The sequence below is a fragment of the Schistocerca nitens genome, chromosome 9 (genome assembly GCF_023898315.1).
Source record: "Schistocerca nitens isolate TAMUIC-IGC-003100 chromosome 9, iqSchNite1.1, whole genome shotgun sequence".
Lineage (NCBI taxonomy): Eukaryota > Metazoa > Arthropoda > Insecta > Orthoptera > Acrididae > Schistocerca > Schistocerca nitens.
In genome coordinates this window covers 382,428,308-382,453,276 of record NC_064622.1, presented here as the reverse complement: position 1 = coordinate 382,453,276, position 24,969 = coordinate 382,428,308, and the positions used below count along the sequence as shown (strand labels likewise).

At 42.1% G+C, this 24,969-nt stretch overlaps 1 protein-coding gene across 1 annotated transcript in view; it reads left to right on the top strand.

The window, feature by feature from the left end:
• LOC126204434 (protein takeout-like) overlaps positions 1 to 24,969 on the top strand; it is a 58,723-nt gene that overhangs the window by 15,854 nt on the left and 17,900 nt on the right. Inside the window, exons 2-4 of the mRNA XM_049938823.1 lie at positions 13,040 to 13,132; positions 19,187 to 19,337; positions 23,809 to 23,945. Of these exons, the coding sequence (XP_049794780.1) occupies positions 13,040 to 13,132; positions 19,187 to 19,337; positions 23,809 to 23,945 (381 nt within the window). The remainder of the gene's footprint in view (positions 1 to 13,039; positions 13,133 to 19,186; positions 19,338 to 23,808; positions 23,946 to 24,969) is intronic.

The window sequence follows — 24,969 nt, the reverse complement described above, 5'->3', positions numbered from 1 at the left end:
ATCCGGAGTGAGGCGAAAACGTAGATTATAAAGTGGCGTAGCACGGTGATATATATTATATAGCGTGTTCGTTATCTGGGAACCGCATGTTGTAGTATTCAAGCACATGGAAAAATTTTGTGCACGTAACTTCTGGTCTCTGGTGACTGTAAAATTACTTTTGCGTTGTTTAAATTTCATATGTATAATCTATCAATATTTTACTGGCCCATAAAGTTCTTCTCATATGAGTGAGAACCAGCGAAAAAACGCTCCTATTGGAGTACGAAATAGGCGAATTTGCTGCTGTTTGAAAGATTGTGGCTGAAAAGTGGGGCACCAGCAACCTCATTCCACCTTCCTTGCAGATTTAAAATTTTTCTCCCAATTTTGGCAAAATTTTTGAATGTGATGAGTAAGATACAGCGAGGCAGCTGCTAGCCCACTACTCAGTCAGTCTATTAAACAATAGCATATTCGCCTTTTTTTCGCTTCGATAGGAACATTTTTACGCTGGTAGTTTTATGGTCAAAATTGCTACCTTCCTTCAGTCAGACCTCAAGGCATTGTAAAGATTGTAGGGAATACTGAGAGGACGCCCAGAAAGTATTAGTTTCGGAACCAAATACTCTCTTTTTAAATGGAAAATAATCTGGGAAAATATTCGTGTCGACTCTGCCATCAGGAGTGAAATCAGCATTGTTCAGAATACTTAACAGTAAATTAACGAATAATGACAAACTGTTCAATGGTATTCACCTCGCGCCATCGTATCAAAATGATAGCTGCCGGCCGCTGTGACCGAGCGGTTCTGGAAGCTTCAGTCTGGAAACGCGCGACCGCTGCTGTCGCAGGTTCGAATCCTGCCTCTGGCATGGATGTATGTGATGTCCTTAGGTTATTTTGGTTCAAGTAGTTCTAAGTTCTAGGGGACTGATGACCTCAGTAGTTAAGTCCCATAGTGCTCAGAGCCATTAGAACCAAAGCGATAGCTGTGAGTGAAACGCCGAGCATTGTACTAAGTGTGCAAAAAAAAGTGCACAGTAAAATAAAAGGAACTTAACCGAACAGAATACACGTCAGCATAGTGATAGAACCCGACTCTAATCCTTATGCGCTCAGCATGAAAGAAGCGTGAGTACGGGTTGCGGCTCGTTGAGCTCACGAGATTCGCTACTTGTGGTGTAGGCACTAACTCCATTTCCCAAACTTTTAGGAACTCTACTAAGATTACAATCCTATAACTATGTTAACGAACAATAGTACAACCTAACACTAACTTTCTCCAGAATAAGCGACGAGACTCACATTACAAACATTTTACCAGCATTATTTAAACCCCTACATCAGGAGGAGGAATAAAATGTCCTGATTTTCCTAATTTTATCGACTAACGATAAAACTACGTACTGTGACCTTTCTCTTGCGATCAGAACAACGCTAACATCTTCAAAGTGTAATGTAAGAGAGCAGAAAGTGTACTCAAAGATAAACGTTTACGTTCGAGTTAAAAAAAAAAATAGTAAAAGTTACACGGTAATGTGCAGGAAGAATGTAATGCTTCTATTCAAAGTGATAAATAGGACAAAACACAATGGAAAGGTCTGGAATGTCTGATAAATGGTGCCGGCCCCTGGTGGCCGAGCGGTTCTGGCGCTACAGTCTGGAACCGCGCGACCGCTACGCTCGCAGGTTCGAATCCTGCCACGGGCATGGATGTGTGTGTTGTCCTTAGGTTAGTTAGGTTTAAGTAGTTCTAAGTTCTAGGGGACTTATGACCTCAGCAGTTGAGTCCCATAGTGCTCAGAGCCATTTGAACCATTTTTTGATAAATGGTCATGGAGATCACACGAATTTAAGCAGGAAACAAATGGGCATGCGCTGACTAGCGAAGTATGCTACCAATAAAATGAAAAACGTATGGAAAAAAAAAAACAATTTGCTAGTTGCATAAATGAATTTCAAATAACTCGAGTAATTACTATATTATTCATTCGATGCGGGAATAAACGAAAAATTTTCCCCTGTCGAAAATCTTTCTACACCGTTTTGGTACCAAAGACCGACCATGTAAGCAATCAATGGTTCAAATGGCTCTGAGCACTATGGGACTTAACTTCTGCGGTCATCAGTCCCCTAGAACGTAGACCTACTTAAATCTAACTAACCTAAGGACATCACACACATCCATGACCGAGGCAGGATTCGAACCTGCGATCGTAGCGGTCACGCGGTTCCAGACTGTAGCGCCTAGAACTGCTCGGCCACCTCGGCCGGCGTAAGCAATCAGATTATAATTTTGAGAATTAATAAATAATAATAAGAAATGCAAAACGAAGGTACTGTCCACGAGATGTTACGTGCTCTAACGATTAGAATCAGATTGAAGAGATTTGTGAGGAATCGAGATTGTGCTATGTGTACGTGAAATCCTGCTTCACGTTTGGGAATTTCGTGTAGGATGCCATTCTACCTGCTCCAATATTCCCCTCCCACGCTTTCTTCTTTTTATTAACCTGTCACAGAAATACACAGAAAGGTCAATTATGGACTTTCCCGAAGAACGAAGCTGTGATATTTACGACCAAGACAGAGATAGATAGAGACGGACTCAGTTAATTAGTGGCATGACAACTTCTACGAGCAGCTGAAAAGCTTTGCCATTGGGAGTTCACTTAATCCAGCGATGGCCAACCTCTTCATGGAACATTTAGAAATAGAGGCGCTGGAGTTCTCACAATTCTTCTTCTTCTTCTTCTTGTTTCGCTTATGCCATAGTCCCGTAGCGATCGCAGGGTCGGCGTGGTTACAACGGATTTGGCAGTGTTAGTTTTAGGGATGGCTGGATGCCCATCCTGCCGCCATTCTGTACCACCCGGGACGTAATCAGAGTATCCCAACTGTCTGCATCTAGTTTAGATCGTGAAATAGTGTGGACGTGTTTCAAATGTCTGAGACGCGTGGAACTGAGGTGGAACGTGGAGACCAGCCCGGTATTCACCTAGCGGGATGTGGAAAACCGCCTGAAAACAACGTCCAGGCTGGCCGGCACACCGGCCCTCGTCGTTAAACCGCCGGGCAGATTCGATTCGGGGCCGGCGCGCCTACCCGGGTCCAGGAAGCAGCCCGTTAGTGCGCTCGGTTACCTTGGCGGGTTGGAGTTCGCACAATGTTAGCCTAATATGTGGTATGGGTACATTGACGACAACTTTGTCCTGTGGCGCCGTGATGAGGTGCAGATCGGTGGCTTCCTTGGACGTCTGAACAGTCCCAGTAAAATTCACTATGGAGATTGAAAAGAACCAACAGCTACCCTATCTGCATATGCTGGTTACGATGGCTGCTTTGAACCTGGGACACAAAGTGTATGTAAATAGACACACATGGACCGATATCTGCACAAACTGTAAAATCACCACCCGAGCTAGAAAATAGGGGTGATTAGTACGCTCGTAATGCACTCAAGACGAATACGTGAGCTGCAGCACGACAAACGCGTTCTGAGGAGGAATGGCTACCACCTGTTACATACGATGTGTCATTCGGCGAAGTGACTCATCGGAAGAAGAAATGACGGTACGGACTTTCTGCTACATATTCCAAGGGTGACGGCTTAGAGACTATTTATAAACCACAGAGTAGATCAAAGACTGTCTTAGATCGTCAAAGGACCAAAGGCACTCATCGCGGTGTAGGAGATATACAACACACCTCGTACACTTGGAGAAGTCATATTGGTATGAATGGACGATCAATCAACATCAGGATCTCCGAACACAAGCGGGCGAAGCATGCGCTGTGTGAGACCGACACCAAAACTCACCGACACGGAAATTCTTGCTGTGGACAAGTGCTGAGATATACCCGCTTGTTCACGCAAGCCATAGATGTCCACAAAAAATGACAACAGCTTCAACAAGAAAGAGGAAGGCCTCAAGGTGAACAGATGCTGGATTACCGTGCTGGCAATGAACAATCATTGCAGACAGCAAGGAGAGAACGAGAGTGGTAATGGCTAGGGAAAAGCCCTCGGACTTTGGGGCACCAGGTACATAGTGATTCAGCTGCCCCTACCGCTGTCGTTTTATGCAACCCGCATTGTTATAAGTGGCCTTCATAAACATGCGACACATTTTCATATTCTCTTGCTCGCTACGCCCGACCTATTAGTCCTATGGGAAAACCAACAGCAGGACTTTTTTTTGTAAGGAATTTAATGTAGTTAAATTTGCTGGGGGCCACAGTTTTCAAGTTACTCAAGAAAAACGCATCAAGGTGACCTTTAAACGCACCTCCACGTTCCGCTCATCCCTCACCAACAAGGATTTCTAAGATGCTGCTCACGGCATTCCCTTCTGCCACTGTTAAAAAATTTCTGACTACACGAACTATTTCTTATATTCGATCTTCTTTGTCTCTTTTGATTGGGCTGTTGCGACACCAGCAGTCAGTTACTTCATAAACATTCTTAATTTAAACGTGCCTGTCAGGGTAATGAACGAAAACCGACTTTTGTAAACGTTACGCTAAAACTACTTATGGTGACAGTTCGATCCAAACTTATCCGTTACAGAACAAAGGTTTCGTAGTCAGAACGCCTGACGAATAAAACGAATTAATTGATTATTTTGCGCTGTGAAAATTCATAAAACTGTTAGGTAAAATTTACTGAACGTCAGTTTCACATTTTGTAAGTGTTCGGCTAAGCCGGTGGCATAATAACGGAGGTTAGTGAAGGCCAAAACAGATCGAACGTAGGAAACAATTTGTGCAATCATAAATATTTGTACAGTGGTAGGACGGAGTTCCATGAACTGCAGATTAGAAATCCTGACTGGTGAGGGCTGAGTGTGGGAGTGGGGGTGCGTTTTATGGTCACATTTGTACGTTCATTTTTAAATACAACGAAAACCACGGCCTCCAGCGAAAATGTATACCAGTACGAAATTTAACTACATTAAATTTATTACAAAAAGACTCCGCTGATTTTTTCTGTAGGATTCATAGTTTGCGCGCAGCGAGCGAGGGGATATGAAAATCTCGCACGTGGCTTATGAAGGCCAGCTGTAGCACTGTGTGTTGCATAATACCACAGCGACAGGGTCAGCCGAATCGTCCTGTGTAAGCTGCTTCCGCGAGCTAGGCTGCAGGCGCCACCTGCAATGGAGGGCGAAGCTTTGATAATGCTAGCCACCCGTGCTGGCGAAACGACAGAGAAATCGTCAAACAAACGTCGTCCGAAGAACATGAGACAGAAGCAAACTGTCATTTTGTCACTTAACTAGCTGTGCTGCTGATCACACACAATTACTTTGAGAGAGTGAGACTGCAGACTAAACCTATAGAGTTCATCAGAAATACCGTTGATAGCTTTCTAGAATCATAGTTTACGTCAAAATAAAAACAGAATTTTATATAATAACGTCCTAAATTCCTTCGTTACTGGATGAGTAATGTAATTTTACAATTCAGAAACTCATAACAAAAGATCAAATAGTCAACACATTTTTTATAGACACGAATGAATTCGTCGGATCATTGTCTTTTAAAGACCACCCAACGTTGTCAAACGGTTTCGCAGGCATTCGTGGCACACTGATGTAGCGTTTGTGCAATTAGAATCACAGCAGAGAGGGGAAATAGGCAGTAATCCAAAGGATTGGAAGAACGTGTAGAACATGAAAATGGTCCTATACTATTTTTGAAAGTGTCGGGGTGGGTGTCAGCGTGTGCACAACGAATACTGTACCTGAAATGTGATACACCACTATCGTTCTTGCTAGCAAATCTGAAAGAGCTTTCTAAATAAATTCCTTGCACATTTCATGTGTTAATATTTGCTGGAAGAACATATGGCTCCGCCAGAGTCACCTGGGATTCCAGCCAATATATATTAGTCTCGAACTGATACTCATGTCTTGTATGAATTGTAGCACCAAGATTTTTATCGTATCATAATTTTGTGAGAGGGCATCCGTACTTGGAAGGAGGTGGAGGCTATATTGAATATTTTTTGTGAGCTACTGCACTGAGAACTTCAACGACTCATAACCATAGGATTTTCGGACGTAGCGTATGTTAACATGGTCTTTTTACGCTTGTTGGCAGAGAAGAATTGAATTCACTCGCAAAATTTCTACAAGTATTAATGATATGAAAGTGAAGTGTGATTTATCTAGACGTGATCAAATGAGGTGAAAGTACTAAAATCGTCAAAAAATGAAAAAAATAACTGTTCAGGTAAATACCATTACATTTACTTAAAATTCGGGGTATAGTTTCAAACCCATAATTAAAGTGTGTAAAATCAAACCTATACACTATTTCTGAAAACGCAGAGACGGCCCCTGTCATGCAAATGACGAAACGCCTGTGGCATAGTAAATATGAACGTTGCATGGTGAAAGGGCAGTTTTGTTTGTGAACGAATTAAGGTACAAATTGGATGGTTTAGACGAACCGTCAGCATCGAGCATCGGGCTTATTATAAACGAAGCACCAGTTTAGTTAGAGAAGCAAGTGATGAGAATGTAAGATTGTTAAACCTAAAGACAGTAACGAAATCGACATTCGATGCACGTACTGGTAGCTGAACCTGAATGTACATAAATGTAACGTTGTTGTTGTTGTGGTCTTCAGTTCTGAGACTGGTTTGATGCAGCTCTCCATGCTACTCTATCCTGTGCAGGCTTCTTCATCTCCCAGTACCTACTGCAACTTACATCCTTCTGAATCTGCTTAGTGTATTCATCTCTTGGTCTCCCTCTACGATTTTTACCCTCCACGCTGCCCTCCAATGCTAAATTTGTCATCCCTTGATGCCTCTGAACATGTCCTACGCCCGCATCTCGTGGTCGTGCGGTAGCGTTCTCGCTTCCCACGCCCGGGTTCCCGGGTTCGATTCCCGGCGGGGTCAAGGATTTTCTCTGCCTCGTGATGGCTGGGTGTTGTGTGTGATGTCCTTAGGTTAGTTAGGTTTAAGTAGTTCTAAGTTCTAGGGGACTGATGACCATAGATGTTAAGTCCCATAGTGCTCAGAGCCATTTGAACCATTTTTGAACATGTCCTACCAACCGATCCCTTCTTCTAGTCAAGTTGTGCCACAAACTCTTCTTCTCCCCAATCCTATTCAATACCTCCTCACTAGTTATGTGATCTACCCATCTAATCTTCAGCATTCTTCTGTAGCACCACATTTCGAAAGCTTCTATTCTCTTCTTGTCCAAACTATTTATCGTCCATGTTTCACTTCCATACGTGGCTATACTCCATACAAATACTTTCAGAAACGACTTCCTGACACTTAAATCTATACTCGATGTTAACAAATTTCTCTTCTTCAGAAACGCTTTCCTTGCCAGTGCTAGTCTACATTTTATATCCTGTCTACTTCGACCATCGTCAGTTATTTTGCTCCCCAAATAGCAAAACTTCTTTACTACTTTAAGTGTCTCATTTCCCAGTCTAATTCCCTCAGCATCATCCGACTTAACTCGACTACATTCCATTATCCGCGTTTTGCTTTTGTAGATAGCCTTTCGCTCTCTGTATTTTACCCCTGCCACCTTCAGAATTTGAAAGAGAGTATTCCAGTCAAAATTGTCAAAAGCTTTCTCTAATTCTACAACTGCTCGAAACGTAGGTTTGCCTTTCCTTAATCTGGCTTCTAAGGTAAGTCCTAGGGTCAGTATTGCCTCACGTGTTCCGATATTTCTACGGAATCCAAACTGATCTTCTCCGAGGTCGGCTTATACTAGTTTCTCCATTCGTCTGTAAAGAATTCGCATTAATATTTTGCAGCCGTGACTTATTAAACTTATAGTTCGGTAATTTTCACATCTGTCAACAGCGGCTTTGGGATTGGAATTATTATATTCTTCTTGATGTCTGAGGGTATTTCGCCTGTCTCATACATCTTGCTCACCAGATGGTAGAGTTTTGTAACGTATTACGGATAAATAAGCGAAGAAGTCTACTATTGTTCGGTTAGACTAGTGGTAAAAAAAAGAAAAGAAAACAAACCCACTGGAAGCAGTGGCTACCGTAGAATAACTACGAGTAACCATCGAGACAGACGTAAAGTGGAATGACAGTATGAAACAAATGGTATAAAAAGCCAAAGCCAGGCAGTGATTCACTCTCCCTTGACACCACTGAAGTCGCAAACGGCGGTGGTTTGCGGTCAGTGGAATGCATAATAAAGGGCGTTTGTCCTTGAAGTAATTGGTTTGTAACAGTTCGTTGTTTCACGGTGGTGCCAACTGCTGCTCATATTGCTGCTGCAGATGTAGTACGAAGCACCAGAGCCATGGCCGTCCTGTGCCTGTCTTCTTCCGACCGCATATCCTCGTGACCACCGCTCCCAGCAATCATGTACAATGGCTACATTCCTGGCAAGTCTTTCTGCAATATCGCAGATGGAACAACCATCTTAATGACCTCGTTCAAAGCCTGTGAGTTGTTGAATATGGCGTCTTCGTCGTCTTAAAGGCAGTCTTGACTAACATCAACTCACCACGTCAAATCTCAAAGGTAACTAATGCTCACCACCGTTACAGCGTGTTTTTAAAACAAACTTGATTTGAATCCTCACAGTGGTGTTACTAGCGACACGCGTATGAGACTGTCTTGAAATTTGAAAGGCATCGACTTTCACTTGTAGGAACCCGACTTTCAACTTTCGTTTATGTCGCACAATTCCTTCTTGGTGATGCAACTTCTTTAACCGCCAATGTACCGGCTGATCAAAAAGTCAGTATACGTTTGAAAACTGAATAAACCACGGAATAATGTATATAGAGAGGTAAAAATTGACACACATGCTTGGAAAATGGGGTTTTATTATACAAAACAAAAAAAACAAAGTTCACAAAATGTCCGACAGATGGCGCTGGCCAGCAAAACGTCAGTGACTGCGCATGATAATCGTGTATAAAAGGAGCTGTAATGAGAGAGAGAATCAGATGCGCCAGCAGTCGCAGCATGTTGACGTTACCTGAAAAGGATCTTTTAGTGAAGCTGTATTATCAGAATGGGGAATGTGCTAGTTCAGCGTCACGATCCTATCCCCATAGGAAGGGGATTCGAACGGGTAAAGGTCCGTTGACAAATACAGCTGTGGCGAGAATGATTTCGAAGTTCGAAGCCACGGGTTGTTTAGACGATAGACCCCATAGTGGCCGACCGAGCACAAGGCGTAATGCTGCTGAGACAGTTCAGGAAGAAACGGAGACTGTAGCGGGTTCGTCTATGCACGGGGAAGTCAGCGCTCGTGCAGTCGCACGTCACACCGGCATTCCATACACTACTGCTTGGTTGGCACTTAGGCGTACCCTCCGATGCTATCCGTACAAAATCCATCGACATCAGAATCTGTTACCTGGCGATTTAGTGAAGCGGAGGGCATTTGCAGTGTGGGCGTTTCAAAAGATGGCGGAAGATGACGATTGGTTGAGTAACGGGTAGTGGAGCGACGAAGCTCATTTCACGCTCCGAGGGTCCGTCAACACCCACAACTGCAGAATTTGGGCTACCGAAATTCCAAGAACTGTCGTGGAAACTCCATTGCACGACGAGAAAGTCACGGTATGGGTTGGATTTACGACATGTACCGTTATCGCGCCTTTTTTCTTCGAGGAAATGCGTGATTCTGGTTTTATACTGCTACCGTGACGGGTGAGAGGTACGCCGATATGTTACAGAATCGCATCATCCCCAGCCTGGCTGATAAACACCTGCTGGAACGTACGTGGAAGATCTCTTGCGCGCGTCGTGTGGTGATGATCGTGTGCTCAGCCGCCACTTTCGTCATGCTTGGCTTCCCAGGTCCGCAGACCTCAGTCCGTGCGATTATTGGCTTTGGGGTTACCTGAAGTCGCAAGTGTATCGTGATCGACAGACATCTCTAGGGATGCTGAAAGACAACATCCGACGCCAATGCCTCACCATAACTCCGGACATGCTTTACAGTGGTGTTTACAAAATTATTCCTCGACTACAGCTATTGTTGAGGAATGATGGTGGACATATTGAGCATTTCCTGTAAAGAACATCATCTTTGCTTTGTCTTACTTTGTTATGCTAATTATTGCTATTCTGATCAGATGAAGCGCCATCTGTCGAACATCTTTTGAACTTTTGTATTATTTTGGTCCTAATAAAACCCCATGTCGTTCCAAGCATGTGTGTCAATTTGTACCTCTCTATCTACATTATTCCGTGATTTATTCAGTTTTCAAATTTATACTGACTTTTTGAGCACCCGGTATTTGCCAGAGATGAAAGAAGCGGGATATCGCAGAAGATATATTAGTACCAACTGGGCATTGATTCACAGATCTATGAATTTGTCGTTTGACACTTGCCCACTAAGTTCTCGAGTCAGGCCCTCCATAATACGAGTGCAGCATATTTATGACTCCGGTCCCAACCGATCGAGGAGGCGCAGTGATTAAGCCACTAGGCTTGCGTTCCGGAGGACTGTCAAGCTAGATTTAACTTACCTGTGCTGTCTCAAGTCGAATACGACGAATATTTAAATGTTTCCTTTGGAGAGAGAAAGGTCGATTTCTTTTCCCACACTCGCCTATTTCAATTTGTACTTTGTTCCTGAAAACCTTGTGGCAGACGGACAACTACTTTCTAGCCTTACTTCGTCGTCTTCTTCGCGACGGACGGAGCATCTGTACGTTGCTGTACATTGCGCCCAAGTTTATCACAAAAAGTATTATAAACTAATATAATATAGTATTTACTGAACCGTGAGATTTAGCGCCTTGAATTACATGGAATAATTTTGATGCGCAGAAGCTCCTGGCTCTTTATTTTTCGTAAAAGAGAAAAGATTTCCGTTTCCAAAAGAACATTTCTATGGGCACCTCCCTCGAGCATCAAAACAGATTTCAACTGCAAGCCATATGACAGTTTACGCTCGTGAAGATAACTGAACAGTGGAAAATGTCAACGAGTCACCAGAATCAACATATTTATTTACTCATTTTACTGTCCATCTTTTACTTGAGTGGCTCATTGCATTCCTCTTAGGCATTCAAAGGAAGATTTTTTTTCTTGAGTCATCATTTTTCTGGATGGGTTGAAGCGGCCCGCCACGAGTTCCACTTCTGTGCCAACCTTTTCATCTCAGGGTACCACCTTCAACCTACATCCTCATTTATTTGCTGAATGTATTACAATCTCTGTTTTTCTCTCCAATTTTTACCCTCTGTAGCTCCCATGGATGTTATTCCGTGATGTCATAACAAATTACCTACCATCCTGTTGTCCCTTCCTCTTTCGATGTTTTCCTTTCCTCGCCACTCTGCGGAGAACGCCCTCATTCCTCGCCTTCACCTAATTTTCAACGTTCTTCTGTAGCACCACATCTCAAACGCTTCTATCCTCCTCCGTTCTGGTTTTCCCACAGTCCATCTCTCATGTTATACAATGCAATTTTCCAAACGTACATTCTCAGAAATTTCTTCCTCAAAGTAAGATCTATGTTTTACACCAGTAGAATCCGAGAGTAATGCCATTTTTGCTGGTGGTAATCTGCGTCCGTTATGGGCTATTTTGCTGCTTAGGTGGCATGCGACAGTATGCTTACTTAATATGCTCAAAAACGCCGAGCGTAAAAACGAGATTTTCCGATGATCATTCCTTGGGTCCTGTTGGTGATACAAAAAGTAGGGTTAAATGTTTTGTATAGCCCTTGGACTAGGGACCACTTGTATATCCAACATAAAGATTGTCTTAGTGCCACTATGCTACACTACAGGGTCAAAGCATGAATATTACACGCTTCCTTGTGCTTTGGGAAGTGCAGGAAATCCAGTTGGTAGAGCACTTCCCAGCGGAAGGCAAAGGTCCCGAGTCTCGGTTCGGCACACAGTTTTAATCTGCCAGGAAGTTTCATATGAGCACACACTCTGCTGCGGAGTGAAAGTCTCATTCCGTAAACATCCCCCAAGCTGTGGCTAAGCCATGTCTCCGCAATACCCTTTCTTCCAGGAGTGCTAATTCTGCAAGGTTCGCAGAAGAGCTTCTGTGAAGTATGGAAGGTAGGAGACGAGGTACTGGCAGAAGTAATGCTCTGAGGACGGGGCGTGAGTCGTGCTTGGGTACCTCAGTTTGGTAGAGTACTTGCCCGCGAAAGGCAAAGGTCCCGAGTTCGAGTCTCGGTCCGGCACACAGTTTTAATCTGCCAGGAAATTTCATATCACCACACAATCCGCTGCAGAGTGAAAATCTCATTCTGGATACCTCATTTTTACTCACCATTTCTTTTCGTATCAGTTACATGCCCTGCTGCAACACTGAAAAGAAGGAAACCAGCGGAAAAATGCTCCTAGCGGAGAACAAGAAATGCGAAAAATGCGTATATGTTCCTGTTTATTTAGAAGGCTCTGACTGAAAAGTGGTATGCCAGTTGCCTCTTTCTATCTTCCTCACGAATTTCAAAAAACTTTCCCAAAAATTTTGGCACGTCAACATATTCGCTATTTTTCTAATGGTCTCCCTCTAGCCTTGAAGCAGAGTTCTTTGGGACAAAACCTATGCAGTTTTCGCAAAGCTGATATTTATTCATATTGTTCGCAATAGGTAGAAATTGCTGCGCGATAATACATTTGTTCATATAGCCAATCAGATACTTATTGTGAGCACGTCGTTTCTCCTCCTTTGGTGTAGAAATCCGAATTCCACTTTTTTTTGGCTTCTCGCCCCTTCTTCCGTAATCTCCAAACCATGTTAAAGTTTAGCATTTTGGTGGCAAATTTAACCACGATAACCGCAAGCCGTCGCGTCTGCCCACGAAGGCATTTTATACCCTGACGTTCCATGCTTGCACTGCGACGTAGAAAGGCGCACTGCTTTAATACGAGTTTGGCTGTACCTAGTCACGTGACTAATTTAGTTGCCGCTACGGCCGCATTACCACTTCGCCTTGCCTGGTAAAACCCCCTTATTGTTCACATCATTTTGTTGTCTCTTTACGTTTGTCTTCTAGGTTTAGCTAGTGTTGTAACCAAGTGGCTAATCAACTTCTCTCATCCATTTGTTTCAGCCCCTGAACTGAAGACATGCAAACAGACAGACCCTCAATACAACGACTGCTTGAAAAATGCATTGCAGGGGGCATTACCCTCGCTATCTAAAGGTAAGTTCCGCATTTGGTTTAATACTACGAGCAAGCTGACAGACATAATCTTATCGAGATTTATCGCAATAGCACTACTTTATTTTTAAGGACAACACCAAGTGTTGTCAACCTAGGCCAAGAACACCTGCTTTAACTATTCCACAAATATTGCGAACATGAAAGTGCTATTAATGTGCCGGTTTCACAGAATGGATTGGAATTCAGGGGCTCCTTTTGTTAGCCGACCAACAGATGTAATAATACTCAGAAAGTGTACTACTTGTGCAAACATACACTTTTCTAAAACGGAAGAATCTCTATTGACATTAACAAACTAAAAGCACAGTACAATAGAATATCAATGGTGTTTGTTGTAGGATTCTGTTGTCAGTTGATTACGAGATATCGTATTTTGAAAAGTTCCTGATATGGTTGGGAGCAGGATACAGGGACTGCTGGAGTGGAAGGTTGAGCAACAAATTGAGGATAGAATATAAAATTTAATTTATTATGCAAGAAAATTCGTGCAAGGTACTGGTAACAACACATTGCAATATAACTTGTTCAATTTAAATGTACATCAGCTGATTTAACATGAATCATCAACAAGTTATCTAACATCAAACAATCTGCAAATACGAGATTTAAACCTTTCCCAAAATTTTAATGCTTGTAAAATGTTATTACGAAACACAGAAAATTACCAAACTGGTCACTGTATTTAAGCGTTACATAACCTAATGGGCACAACGTCTTACAGGAAATAATATCACAGACGTATAGCAATATCTGCCCATTAGAGCACTGTCATATGTGACCTTGTGTGCCACAATGATTGACAGAACCACTTATATAGTTAATTGGTAAATATTACCCACAATGGCGCTTGCGTTATAATCTTACGTAGCACTGTTTTACCAAGACAATGCAATTAATGCCAAGGACAGTCTGGTTCAGAATAACGAATGCCCTACCACTGATTAAACTACTCAGAATCAGTAATGAACTGTTTTATAAGGCAAGCACATTCAGTTCAGACAAGTTAACAAGACAGTGGCTCCATCTGATTTTACCACAGAAATCCATCAATAGTCGTAGGCCAGACGGTGATTCGAAAAGGATTGATAACGAGTTGCCGCACTGTTGGCTGTTGGCACTAAACCCCTGGCATGCGATAGATGTGTGGGCCAGAAACCCCGTTGCAACAGGAGCCGTTAACAGCAGTACCCACAGAACTCTTTCTAAAACCACACCGTGAAATGACGTCATAGGGGTTTTCAAAACAGTTTAACACTTAACAGTAGTGAGTAAGAGAAAAGGACAAAAAACAAACACACACGGCACTTACAATTGGCCTCGAATTATTCCTAGCTGTGGTTAAGATTGAATTAACTTTAATCCAACAGGTAAACAGTGGTGTCACAGTAGACTTCAACTTTACTTGACTAGCGTGACAATTTGGGTGTCTCTTAACCGACGTAAGTTCAGTAACAAAGTGAAATGCAATTTAAAGACACTCAAGTAAGGGTATTGTGAAACACTACATGAACAATTTAAGCAAACACGCCCACATAGGCACTCCAGTTTATACGTAAATTAACCAGGGCACAAGTCAGTATTTCGACACGCGACGTGGGAACACTCACTGCTCAGCAGCGCAAGCCAGAATACGACAGAAAGAACTCTCGCTGTAACTCCACCAGATGGCTCAAATGGCTCTGAGCACTATGGGACTTAACTTCTGAGGTCATCAGTCCCCTAGAACTGAGAACTAACCCAAGGACATCACACACATCCATGCCCGGGGAAGGATTCGAACTTGCGACCGTAGCGGTCGCGTAGTTCCAGACTGAAGCGCCTTGAACCGCTCGGCCACCCGGCCGTCCACCAGATGAAGATGCACCAAACTAACAGCTCACCTTTAACAATATCAATCCAAATGCCGCTAATAAGGTAATGGCCAGAATAACACCAGCCCGTAGCCGCAGCGTGAGGAAGGTTGAACTGGTAAACAGAACGAACGACAGCGAGTCACTGCAGCACCTCCAGTTCCGCTGCTCGGCCGGTCCCAATGCAACTGCCACACCCACACCACCTGCCGACGCGACTTCCGCGATATTCCGGCATCGCTCCGCCCAGGCCCGCTCGTCTCTCTCTCCGCCCGAGACTCCCTTTCGGCTTCCCGCATGGAATCCCAGAGGGCGCACCAACCCGCGCACCGCAAAGCGAATCGAAAGAGATCGAACACACTACACCGGAACAATCAAATCGCAGGAGCACACAGCACAGTTCCCACACCGACACTTTTACAATATTTGTTACAGCACACACTTAAGAACAGAACAAGTGCATACACTAATTATGCGAATTCTGACCAGTAGCGAGACAAATGACCATCACAAATTGTGTTCAAAATGATCACCGGCAGCTGCAACACACGTTTAGTTTGGTATGGAACGACTGCTGCACACGTGCTAGCATTTCCGAGCCGGCAGCACTACGGGCTGAACAGCCATCATGTTGGTACCACAGGTTCCTTCTACTCTGCAGAAGTACGTCTTCTAGCATCCGTGGAAGGTGGTCTGTTAGGAGGCTGAGATACTTGTGCGCCTATGAGCTCATGGCTCACTATCCAACACCACACGTTCCATCTGACGAAACCGACAGGGATAGTCAACAAAAAAATGGTTCAAATGGCTCTGAGCACTATGGGACTCAGCATCTTAGGTCATAAGTCCCCTAGAACTTAGAACTACTTAAACCTAACTAACCTAAGGACATCACACACAACCATGCCCGAGGCAGGATTCGAACCTGCGACCGTAGCAGTCCCGCGGTTCCGGACTGCAGCGCCAGAACCGCTAGACCACCGCGGCCGGCGATAGTCAACAGACCAATAGTGCATGTTTCAGTGGTTTGCTGGCCATGATTAGTAAAAGTGGTTTCATCACGAAACGAGATCCACGTACATCTGGATTATCCTGTCTTAATGCCCATGTACAGCAGTTGACACAAATATCATAATCGTTTCCACGGAGCTCTTGATGGAGGGAGATGACATTATAATTTACCATATTTTTAATTTACTAATGTCAATGGGCATTATTCCATTTAAAGACGTGTATATTTGCACAACAAATTCACTTTCTAAGTATTATTAAAATCTGTTGATTGGCTAACAATACGTGCCCCTGAATACCACTCCATTCTGTGAAAACCGCGCAACAATAGCGCTTTCCATTTCCGCAATATTTGCCACGCAAGTTTTAGGTGACTCATCCTGGATATGTTTAGCTGTAGTACGGAATATGATACTTCTTTCGATTTTGTGATGATTGTTTTTGTTGTCAAATTTTACACCACTGAAAACTCCTTTGTTTAATGTTGGGGTGAAGTGCTTTTTCACTTGTGAAAATCCGTCTTGTACTCCTAGTTTCTGCACATAAAGTGAGAGAAATTAAATATCCATTACGTATACAAAAAAATTGTGATTTAGAAATTATTTTACTGCCATTTTCCTGATTTTTATAAAAATGCTGCTCTGTGTTGAAGTACAAGAATTTTCTTGGGCTAATGAAATTTCTATCGAAATAGAAAGACATGTCTCTACTATAAACAGAAGTACTATCTACATTCAAAAAAGGTGTATACATTTAATGAGGAAGATATTGGGATTGCAGTTTATTATAATCTTTTCTTGGTGTGTGTGTCGAAGAGAAAGTAGATAAAAGTTCCAAACACGAATAAAGTACAGTGGTAAGAGTTGTAAAGTCCTATGACCTTTCAGCTGAAGGCTGTGAGCAACTGTTCGGTATAAATGACGCCCTTATTAGCAAGAAATTTTGGTGAGGAGAAACAGAGACAGAATTTTTGATCAGTAGACGAAATTAACAGCTAAACAGAAATTCTAGTTGGAAAGAATGATTCAGAAAAAAATGTTTTCGGGAGCCTTGAGCCAAGTTTAACACTTCTGTCTCGCTATGGGGGAAATTGATAAGTTTCAAAGAAGTGACTCCTTAATACTTTTTTGTGATGTAGGAAGAACATTTTCGAAGATAACTGGATCAAAGAACAAGTGAAACATAGGCTGGTATAAACGTAAAAAACGTCTTCGGGTGGAAACATAAGCAAAATTTGTCTTACAATTCAGGACGAAAATTCTGAGCCAGTGCCATTGGACAAGAGAACTGTATGGAAGTGAAATGCTGTTAATGGAAAACTCAGAAAACAACAAATAATAAGCAAATGGCTCTGAGCACTATGGGACTCAACTGCTGTGGTCATTAGTCCCCTAGAACTTAGAACTACTTAAACCTAACTAACCTAAGGACATCACACACATCCATGCCCGAGGCAGGATTCGAACCTGCGACCGTAATAGTCGCACGGTTCCGGACTGCGCGCCTAGAACCGCGAGACCACCGCGGCCGGCAAATAATAAGCATTTGTAATGTCAATATATAACAGGATACTGAAAATTAGTTTTAGAGGTAAAAGTGCCGTATTACAAAGTACGAGGGCAGTTCAATAAGTAATGCAACACATTTTTTTTCTGAAACAGGGGTTGTTTTATTCAGCATTGAAATACACCAGGTTTTTCCCCAAACTTTTAGCTACACAACACTATTTTTCAACGTAATCTCCATTCAATGCTACGGCCTTACGCCACCTTGAGATGAGGGCCTGTATGCCTGCACGGTACCATTCCACTGGTCGATGTCGGAGCCAACGTCGTACTGCATCAATAACTTCTTCATCATCCGCGTAGTGCCTCCCACGGATTGCGTCCTTCATTGGGCCAAACATATGGAAATCCGACGGTGCGAGATCGGGGCTGTAGGGTGCATGAGGAAGAACAGTCCACTGAAGTTTTGTGAGCTCCTCTCGGGTGCGAAGACTTGTGTGAGGTCTTGCGTTGTCATGAAGAAGGAGAAGTTCGTTCTGATTTTTGTGCCTACGAACACGCTGAAGTCGTTTCTTCAATTTCTGAAGAGTAGCACAATACACTTCAGAGCTGATCGTTTGACCATGGGGAAGGACATCGAACAGAATAACCCCTTCAGCGTCCCAGAAGACGTAACCATGACTTTACCGGCTGAGGGTATGGCTTTAAACTTTTTCTTGGTAGGGGAGTGGGTGTTGCGCCACTCCATTGATTGCCGTTTTGTTTCAGGTTCGAAGTGATGAACCCATGTTTCATCGCCTGTAACAATCTTTGACAAGAAATTGTCACCCTCAGCCACATGACGAGCAAGCAATTCCGCACAGATGGTTCTCCTTTGCTCTTTATGGTGTTCGGTTAGACAACGAGGGACCCAGCGGGAACAAACCTTTGAATATCCCAACTGGTGAACAATTGTGACAGCACTACCAACAGAGATTTCAAGTTGAGCACTGAGTTGTTTGATGGTGATCCGTCGATCATCTCGAACGAGTGTGTTCGCACGCTCCGCCATTGCAGGAGTCACAGCTGCGCACGGCCGGCCCGCACGCGGGAGATCAGTCAGTCTTGCTTGAACTTGCGGCGATGATGACACACGCTTTGCCCAACGACTCACCGTGCTTTTGTCCACTGCCAGATCACCGTAGACATTCTGCAAGCGCCTATGAATATTTGAGATGCCCTGGTTTTCCGCCAAAAGAAACTCGATCACTGCCTGTTGTTTGCAACGCACATCCGTTACAGACGCCATTTTAACAGCTCCGTACAGGGCTGCCACCTGTCGGAAGTCAATGAAGCTATACGAGACGAAGCGGGAATGTTTGAAAATATTCCACAAGAAATTTCCGGTTTTTTCAACCAAAATTGGCCGAGAAAAAAAATGTGTTGCATTACTTATTGAACTGCCCTCGTATTAGACAGATAAATCTCCTGAGGAAAGTTGCAGGAAAACATTTAAAGGTTCTTATACCAAAATATTATAAGACAGCTACGACTCACGACGAATCATTCGATACAATCATAGACGATCTAGGCGATAGTCAGGTGCAGCTATGAGATTTGGTTTCGTTGGAGGAAAATACTCCAACTAGCAGTCCCACTATGTTAACAGCGTGCTTTTATCTGTCCAGGCATCCGAAGCCTAGAGGCACAGCCGGTTGACCCGCTCACAATCACGTCGCTCTCCATCTCTGAGGAGAAGGACAAACCAGTGGCCATCAACCTTGACTTCAGCAACTTCCAGATCACAGGCATCTCCAGTGCCATCATCGACTCTTTCGAGTGAGTACAAATTATATGTGTCACATTCAGCTGTTAAGGAGCGAAAGAACCAAAACTGCGCTTCTTCAAGAAAATTATTTTGGCACCTACGGTTCTTAAAGTAATGCACCCCACTTTGGCACTGGATTAAGAAACACTTTGGCCAAATACACAGAATGTGTTAAACATGTTCAACTATTACATATTCAGTTATGAACAACTACTTCTGAAACACTCAATAATAATTATATCTTTAGAAGACAGAAAAGTGTCCTATTTTTTTAGAAGTATCTGAAACCGATGAAATAATATTTAGACGTATCCTTCTTCTTAATGTATTTATATAATTCCTTAAAGATCTATACATTACCTTAAAGTTCGATGTAACAATAGAAGTAAACGGAAGTTGAACAAAAAATAAATCGTAATACCGAGACATTTTACTAACAAGGGGAGGCCGCCAATTGTGAAATTCAGATTCGATTTATACTGCACATAATAAAAGCTCATGGCCAGAGGTGTAGTGTGGCAAAGCACCAAGATGCACTTCTCAGCCGTTGTCGTAATCCGAAGGTCGCCGGATCGGATCTCACGCCATGCAATTTTTTAATTATATATATATATATATATATATATATATATATATATATATATATATATATATATATAAAACTATTAATGAATTGCTTATGCATGTTGGAGAAGGCGGATCGCTCTCCAATTGTACCGCCTCCATTTTTCCGTTTTTTTAATAGGGTGTACCAAAGCTCTCCCGTCCTCACTGATTTTCGATGATGTTATAAGTTGCGCTAGGGACCGCATCTACCTTCTTTCGAAGTTAGCAGGCAACTACGCTGTTATGCGGCGGCTCGTTTCGACCTATTCAGCATCTGTCCTTCAAGTGTATCGAGCGAGTAACGGAGTTTATATTTCATACCTGCCACAGCAAATTTGTGTTCGTGGTGTCTCTATTCTAATTCGAACGTTTGACTTACGCTATACGTATTCGTTTCGGAATATCGTTTCTACGTCTTCCGGTAACTATACGTGGTTAACATTATGAAGACAATTAATAACATTTGTGAAATAACTTTGTTTGCGGAAAACATAATGATGTTCGAAGTCGCCAGTTTTTCCACGACAAACGACTTTCAACAACTTATTATATGCATAATTGTTGCAACTGATTGCCGGGAATTATATATATATATATATATATATATATATATATATATATATATATATATATATATATGAATTACAAAAAAAAACAAATACTAAAAAAAAAGTTGCATGGCGCGAGATTCCATCCGGCGACCTTCGGATTACGAACCCGAGCGCTTACCGCTGCGCCACGACGCTGTGGAAAACTATTAATCGTAGAGGGTATTTCACCGCAACGGTTTCTTTTAACTGTCGATTTTCTCGACAACGGCTGAGAAGTGCATCTTGGTGCTTTGCCACATTACACCTCTGGCCATGAGCTTTTATTATGCGCAGTATGAATCGAATCTGAATTTCACAATTGGCGGTCTCCCCTTGTAAGATAAATTCCACGCTATTGTCTTAAATGAAAATGTCTCCTATTGAGATCATTAGTCACTGTCATAGAGAATGCTTCTTAGTAACGGTAACAGTACTCTTCTAGCTATAACAGCGAGATTAGGCTTTTTATCACTATTGCATTTGGCAAAGGAAGTTTGCCCATGGGTTCAGGGTGTGGTCATGAACTCCATACGTCCGCTCGGCACGCTTTCTAATGTTGCTGCGAATGTGTCATCCGACAACTGGTCTTTGTTAGAAATTTGTAACATCCTCCAAGGCTGCAGATATGTGTAACATCGAGCGACAAAAACCTCTCCAGTGTCATTTTGTTTCAAATGAGAGAGAAAAAGTTATGAAATATACAGGGTGAATCACCTAAGACTTGCATCGCAAATATTGCGGAAATGGAAAGTGCTGTTGATGTGCGGTTTTCATAGATTGGATTGCATTGGTTTGACAGTCAAGGGCTCGTATTTTTATCCAATCAATAAATTAAAAATAATAGAAAGTGTATTTGTTGTGCAAACATACACGTCTTTAAACGGAATAATGCATATTAACACAGAAATTAAAAATATCGTAAATTAGAATGTCAGTGGCGTTTGTTGCTGAAATCTAATGCGAATCGTTCGCGAGAAATCGTATCCTGAAAAGTTTCTACAATGACACTTCCTTGTGTTATTCAATCTGGGTAGTTGCTAGGTGCGATGTTGTTATGTTTGTTTGCTTACTGTATCATTGTGTATTCCTTGTGAGCATTGAGACTAGCTAGTCAGTTTGTGACAGTCGAAGCAACAGGTCTGAGGGAACGATGGGATTTACCAATGCAAAGAAAAAGAAAAAAAAACAACATGCTCATGGTGTTTTAAGGGTGCAGGAAGAATGCAATTCGTTCTTGTACGACGTATGCGGGAAGATATCCCAATAGACGTCAGCCATCTCGGCACTTATTTATCAGTCTCTTCAACCAGTTACACGACAGTGGTAGTGTAACAAATAGACAAAGTAATAGAAGGAAACAACTGACAATAGAAGAGGGAGAAATTAAGGTTTTTGCTGCTGTTGCAGTTGATCCACACGTTAGCTCCCACGCAATCGCACGAGGAAGTGGCATGAGTCAGGCAAATGTCCTACGCATTCGGCATCGACTTATGTTCCATCCTTACCACATCTCTCTCCATCAGGAGCTCCGTGGAAAATATTATGAGATTTGTGTCAACTTCTGTACATGGGCATTGAGTCAGGATAATCCAGATATATAAATATCTCGTTTCGCGATGAAGCCACTTTCAGTAATCACATCAGCGTCTGTGAGTGTAAACGTGTGGTGTGGGACATTGAACCATGAGTTCATAGGCCCGTTTTTCACTGACCGCTCACAAGTATCGCAGCCTCCTAAAAGACCATGTTCCACAGATGCTAGAAGACGTGCTTCTGCAGAATAGGAGGAACCTGCGGTACCAATAAGATGGCTGTCCAGCCCGTAGTGCTGCCTGCTCGGACATCACCGCTGAAATGCTAACAAGAGTGCAGAAGTCGTTCTATACCAAACTTTGAGCGTGTATTGTAGCTGCCGGTGGTCATTTTGAACACAACCTGTGATAGTCGATTGTCTCGTTAGTGGTGAAAATCCTCATAACTATTGTATGCACATGTCTGGCTCTTTCGTGTGTGTTAAAACAGGTGTTGTACAGGTGTCGATGTGGGAAATTTTCAAAATACGATATCTCGTAATCGACTGACAATAGAATCCTACAACAAACACCCCTGACATTCTAATGTACCCCACTTTTGTTTGTTAATGTCAATAGACATCGTCTCGTCTAGAAAAATGTAAGTGCAGAAAACACACGCTTTCTATGTATTACTATAGTCTAAGCGGAAGAGATTCTTCTGCTGAAGGGAAATTACGGATGGGGCTCCACCAGGCTCTATCTTAGGTCTACCACTTTTTCTCATACATGTAAATGACCTTCCGTCTAATATACAATAAAAAGAATTAGCTTTTTCCGGATGACTCCAGTGTTGTAATCAGTCCAAACGTATATAAAACAACAAAAGAAATGGTAAATGTAGTCAGAAGTAATGAGTGGTTTACTGCAAATTGTCTCAGTCTCAGTTAAAAAAAAGACGCAACATCTAGAGGTACAACTCCAACGATAACTGTAACACATAGCAGGGAAATAATAACTAGGGTAGAAATTTATGAGTGTCCATATTGATCAGAATATAAATTGAAAAAAAAACTGTTTGGTACTCCTTAAACAACTTAGCTTAGTCATGTTTGTACTTAGAATCATTGGAAATTTTATGGTGAGGCAGAAGTTCAGCATTTTGAATACTGATTCGTAGTGTATTGTTCTGTCATGAAGTTTTTTTGTAAATAATCCACTGCAGTTCAAAAGGAACAGTGATGTACGTAATTACGATAACAGAAAAAAATGGTATTCATTCTGCACACTAAGGTTGCCTTTACCACAAAAAGGGCTGCACAGAGCTACAACCAAAATTTTTGATGAATTACCCAATGCTATAAACTGTATGAAGACAGCAAAGTTAAATTCGAAAATTAACAAACAGTTCCCATAGAAGAATTTCTTTTTTCGTAATCTATGAAATGTAACGGGTGATAGTATAGGAATTACTAACCCCCTCTCTCTCTCTCTCTCTTTCTCTCTCTCTCTGTCTCTCTCTCTCTCTCTCTCGCACACACAAATGGTCACCATGTAGCCATATTTACAATCGAATCTGTAATATGAATTTAAAATGGCCCGTTCCACATCAATGCGATTGATCGTGCAAATGACCTATGGTGCATAACACTAACCAACTTACTAACTAACTAACTACAAACGTTCACGGATAAAAGGGCTAATGCTTCTTACACGACTCAACGTGCATATCATAACTTTATAAAAGTCGGCCCTCCTCTGTTTCCGGATTGCAGGATGACGCCCGGCAGTTACGACATGAAGATCAAGGCACACACGACAGGACCGCTGACGCTCATTGGAAAGTACAAGATCGATGGAAAAGTCCTCGTGCTGCCCATTCAGGGAGAGGGCGACTGCAAACTCATTATTGGTAAGCAACTCGTCATACATATTTCTATAGCTGACAATGGAGAAACTGTGTTAACGGCATAACTTTCTCAAAATACAACATCAGTCAAAGATCGAAATTTGAAAACGTTCTACGTGCCAAAAGCTGACGTTTATCAGAAGGATGGAAAACAAAAAGTATCTCTGTTTGTGCGAAACCGATTTTTATCCAAAATATTGAGACGGTACTCTGATACCACTGGATTATGATGCTAACGGCATCATTGAAAATAATAATGTTACATACTAGAAAACTAATACTTCATTAAGAACGTTCTAAGTGCCGTATTAGGAAACTTACCAGTTCTAATCGCCAATTGGAAAGTTAGTACAAGTAGCTAGTCACTTTCAGTAAACATATTTATTACACAAATAGCATCGTTCGTCTACAGATATCTATTCACGTTCATATTGCTTTTGTTGTTACCGTTAGTTGTTGTGTGTTTTATTCAACAACTAATGTAAACAACGACGTAATTGACAGGTAGTAGCCAGGTAAGTGGTAATGTTCCAGGAATAATTTTGACAACAGTATTAGCCCAATATTTATTTACCTTATTCTTCTACGAAAATAACAAACACACAATCGTAAAAGAATAATTACTGAATTCAGTAGCTAAATAAAGTCTGTGAGATTAATAAGAATAACGACTCACAGAATGAAGTAAACAACTTTTAATTCTAGACAATGACATATCTCTGGTTCACTGGTACTGTTGTAAACCAACTGAAGCCTTCGAGTAGTAATAACATTTATTCAGTATAAATATTGCACTATTCTAATACAGAGAACAAACACAATTAAAAGTGAGAGTTCAGATCGTTGAAACAACAGTTTAAACAAGGCCTTGAAACATTTAAAGGTTGTTGTTGTTGTTGTTGTAAATAATCCTGGGACTGGTTTGATGCATCTCTCCATGCTACTCTATCCTGTGCAAGCTTCTTCATCTCCCAGACCTACTGCAGCCTACACCCTTATGAATCTGCTTAGTGTATTCATCTCTTGG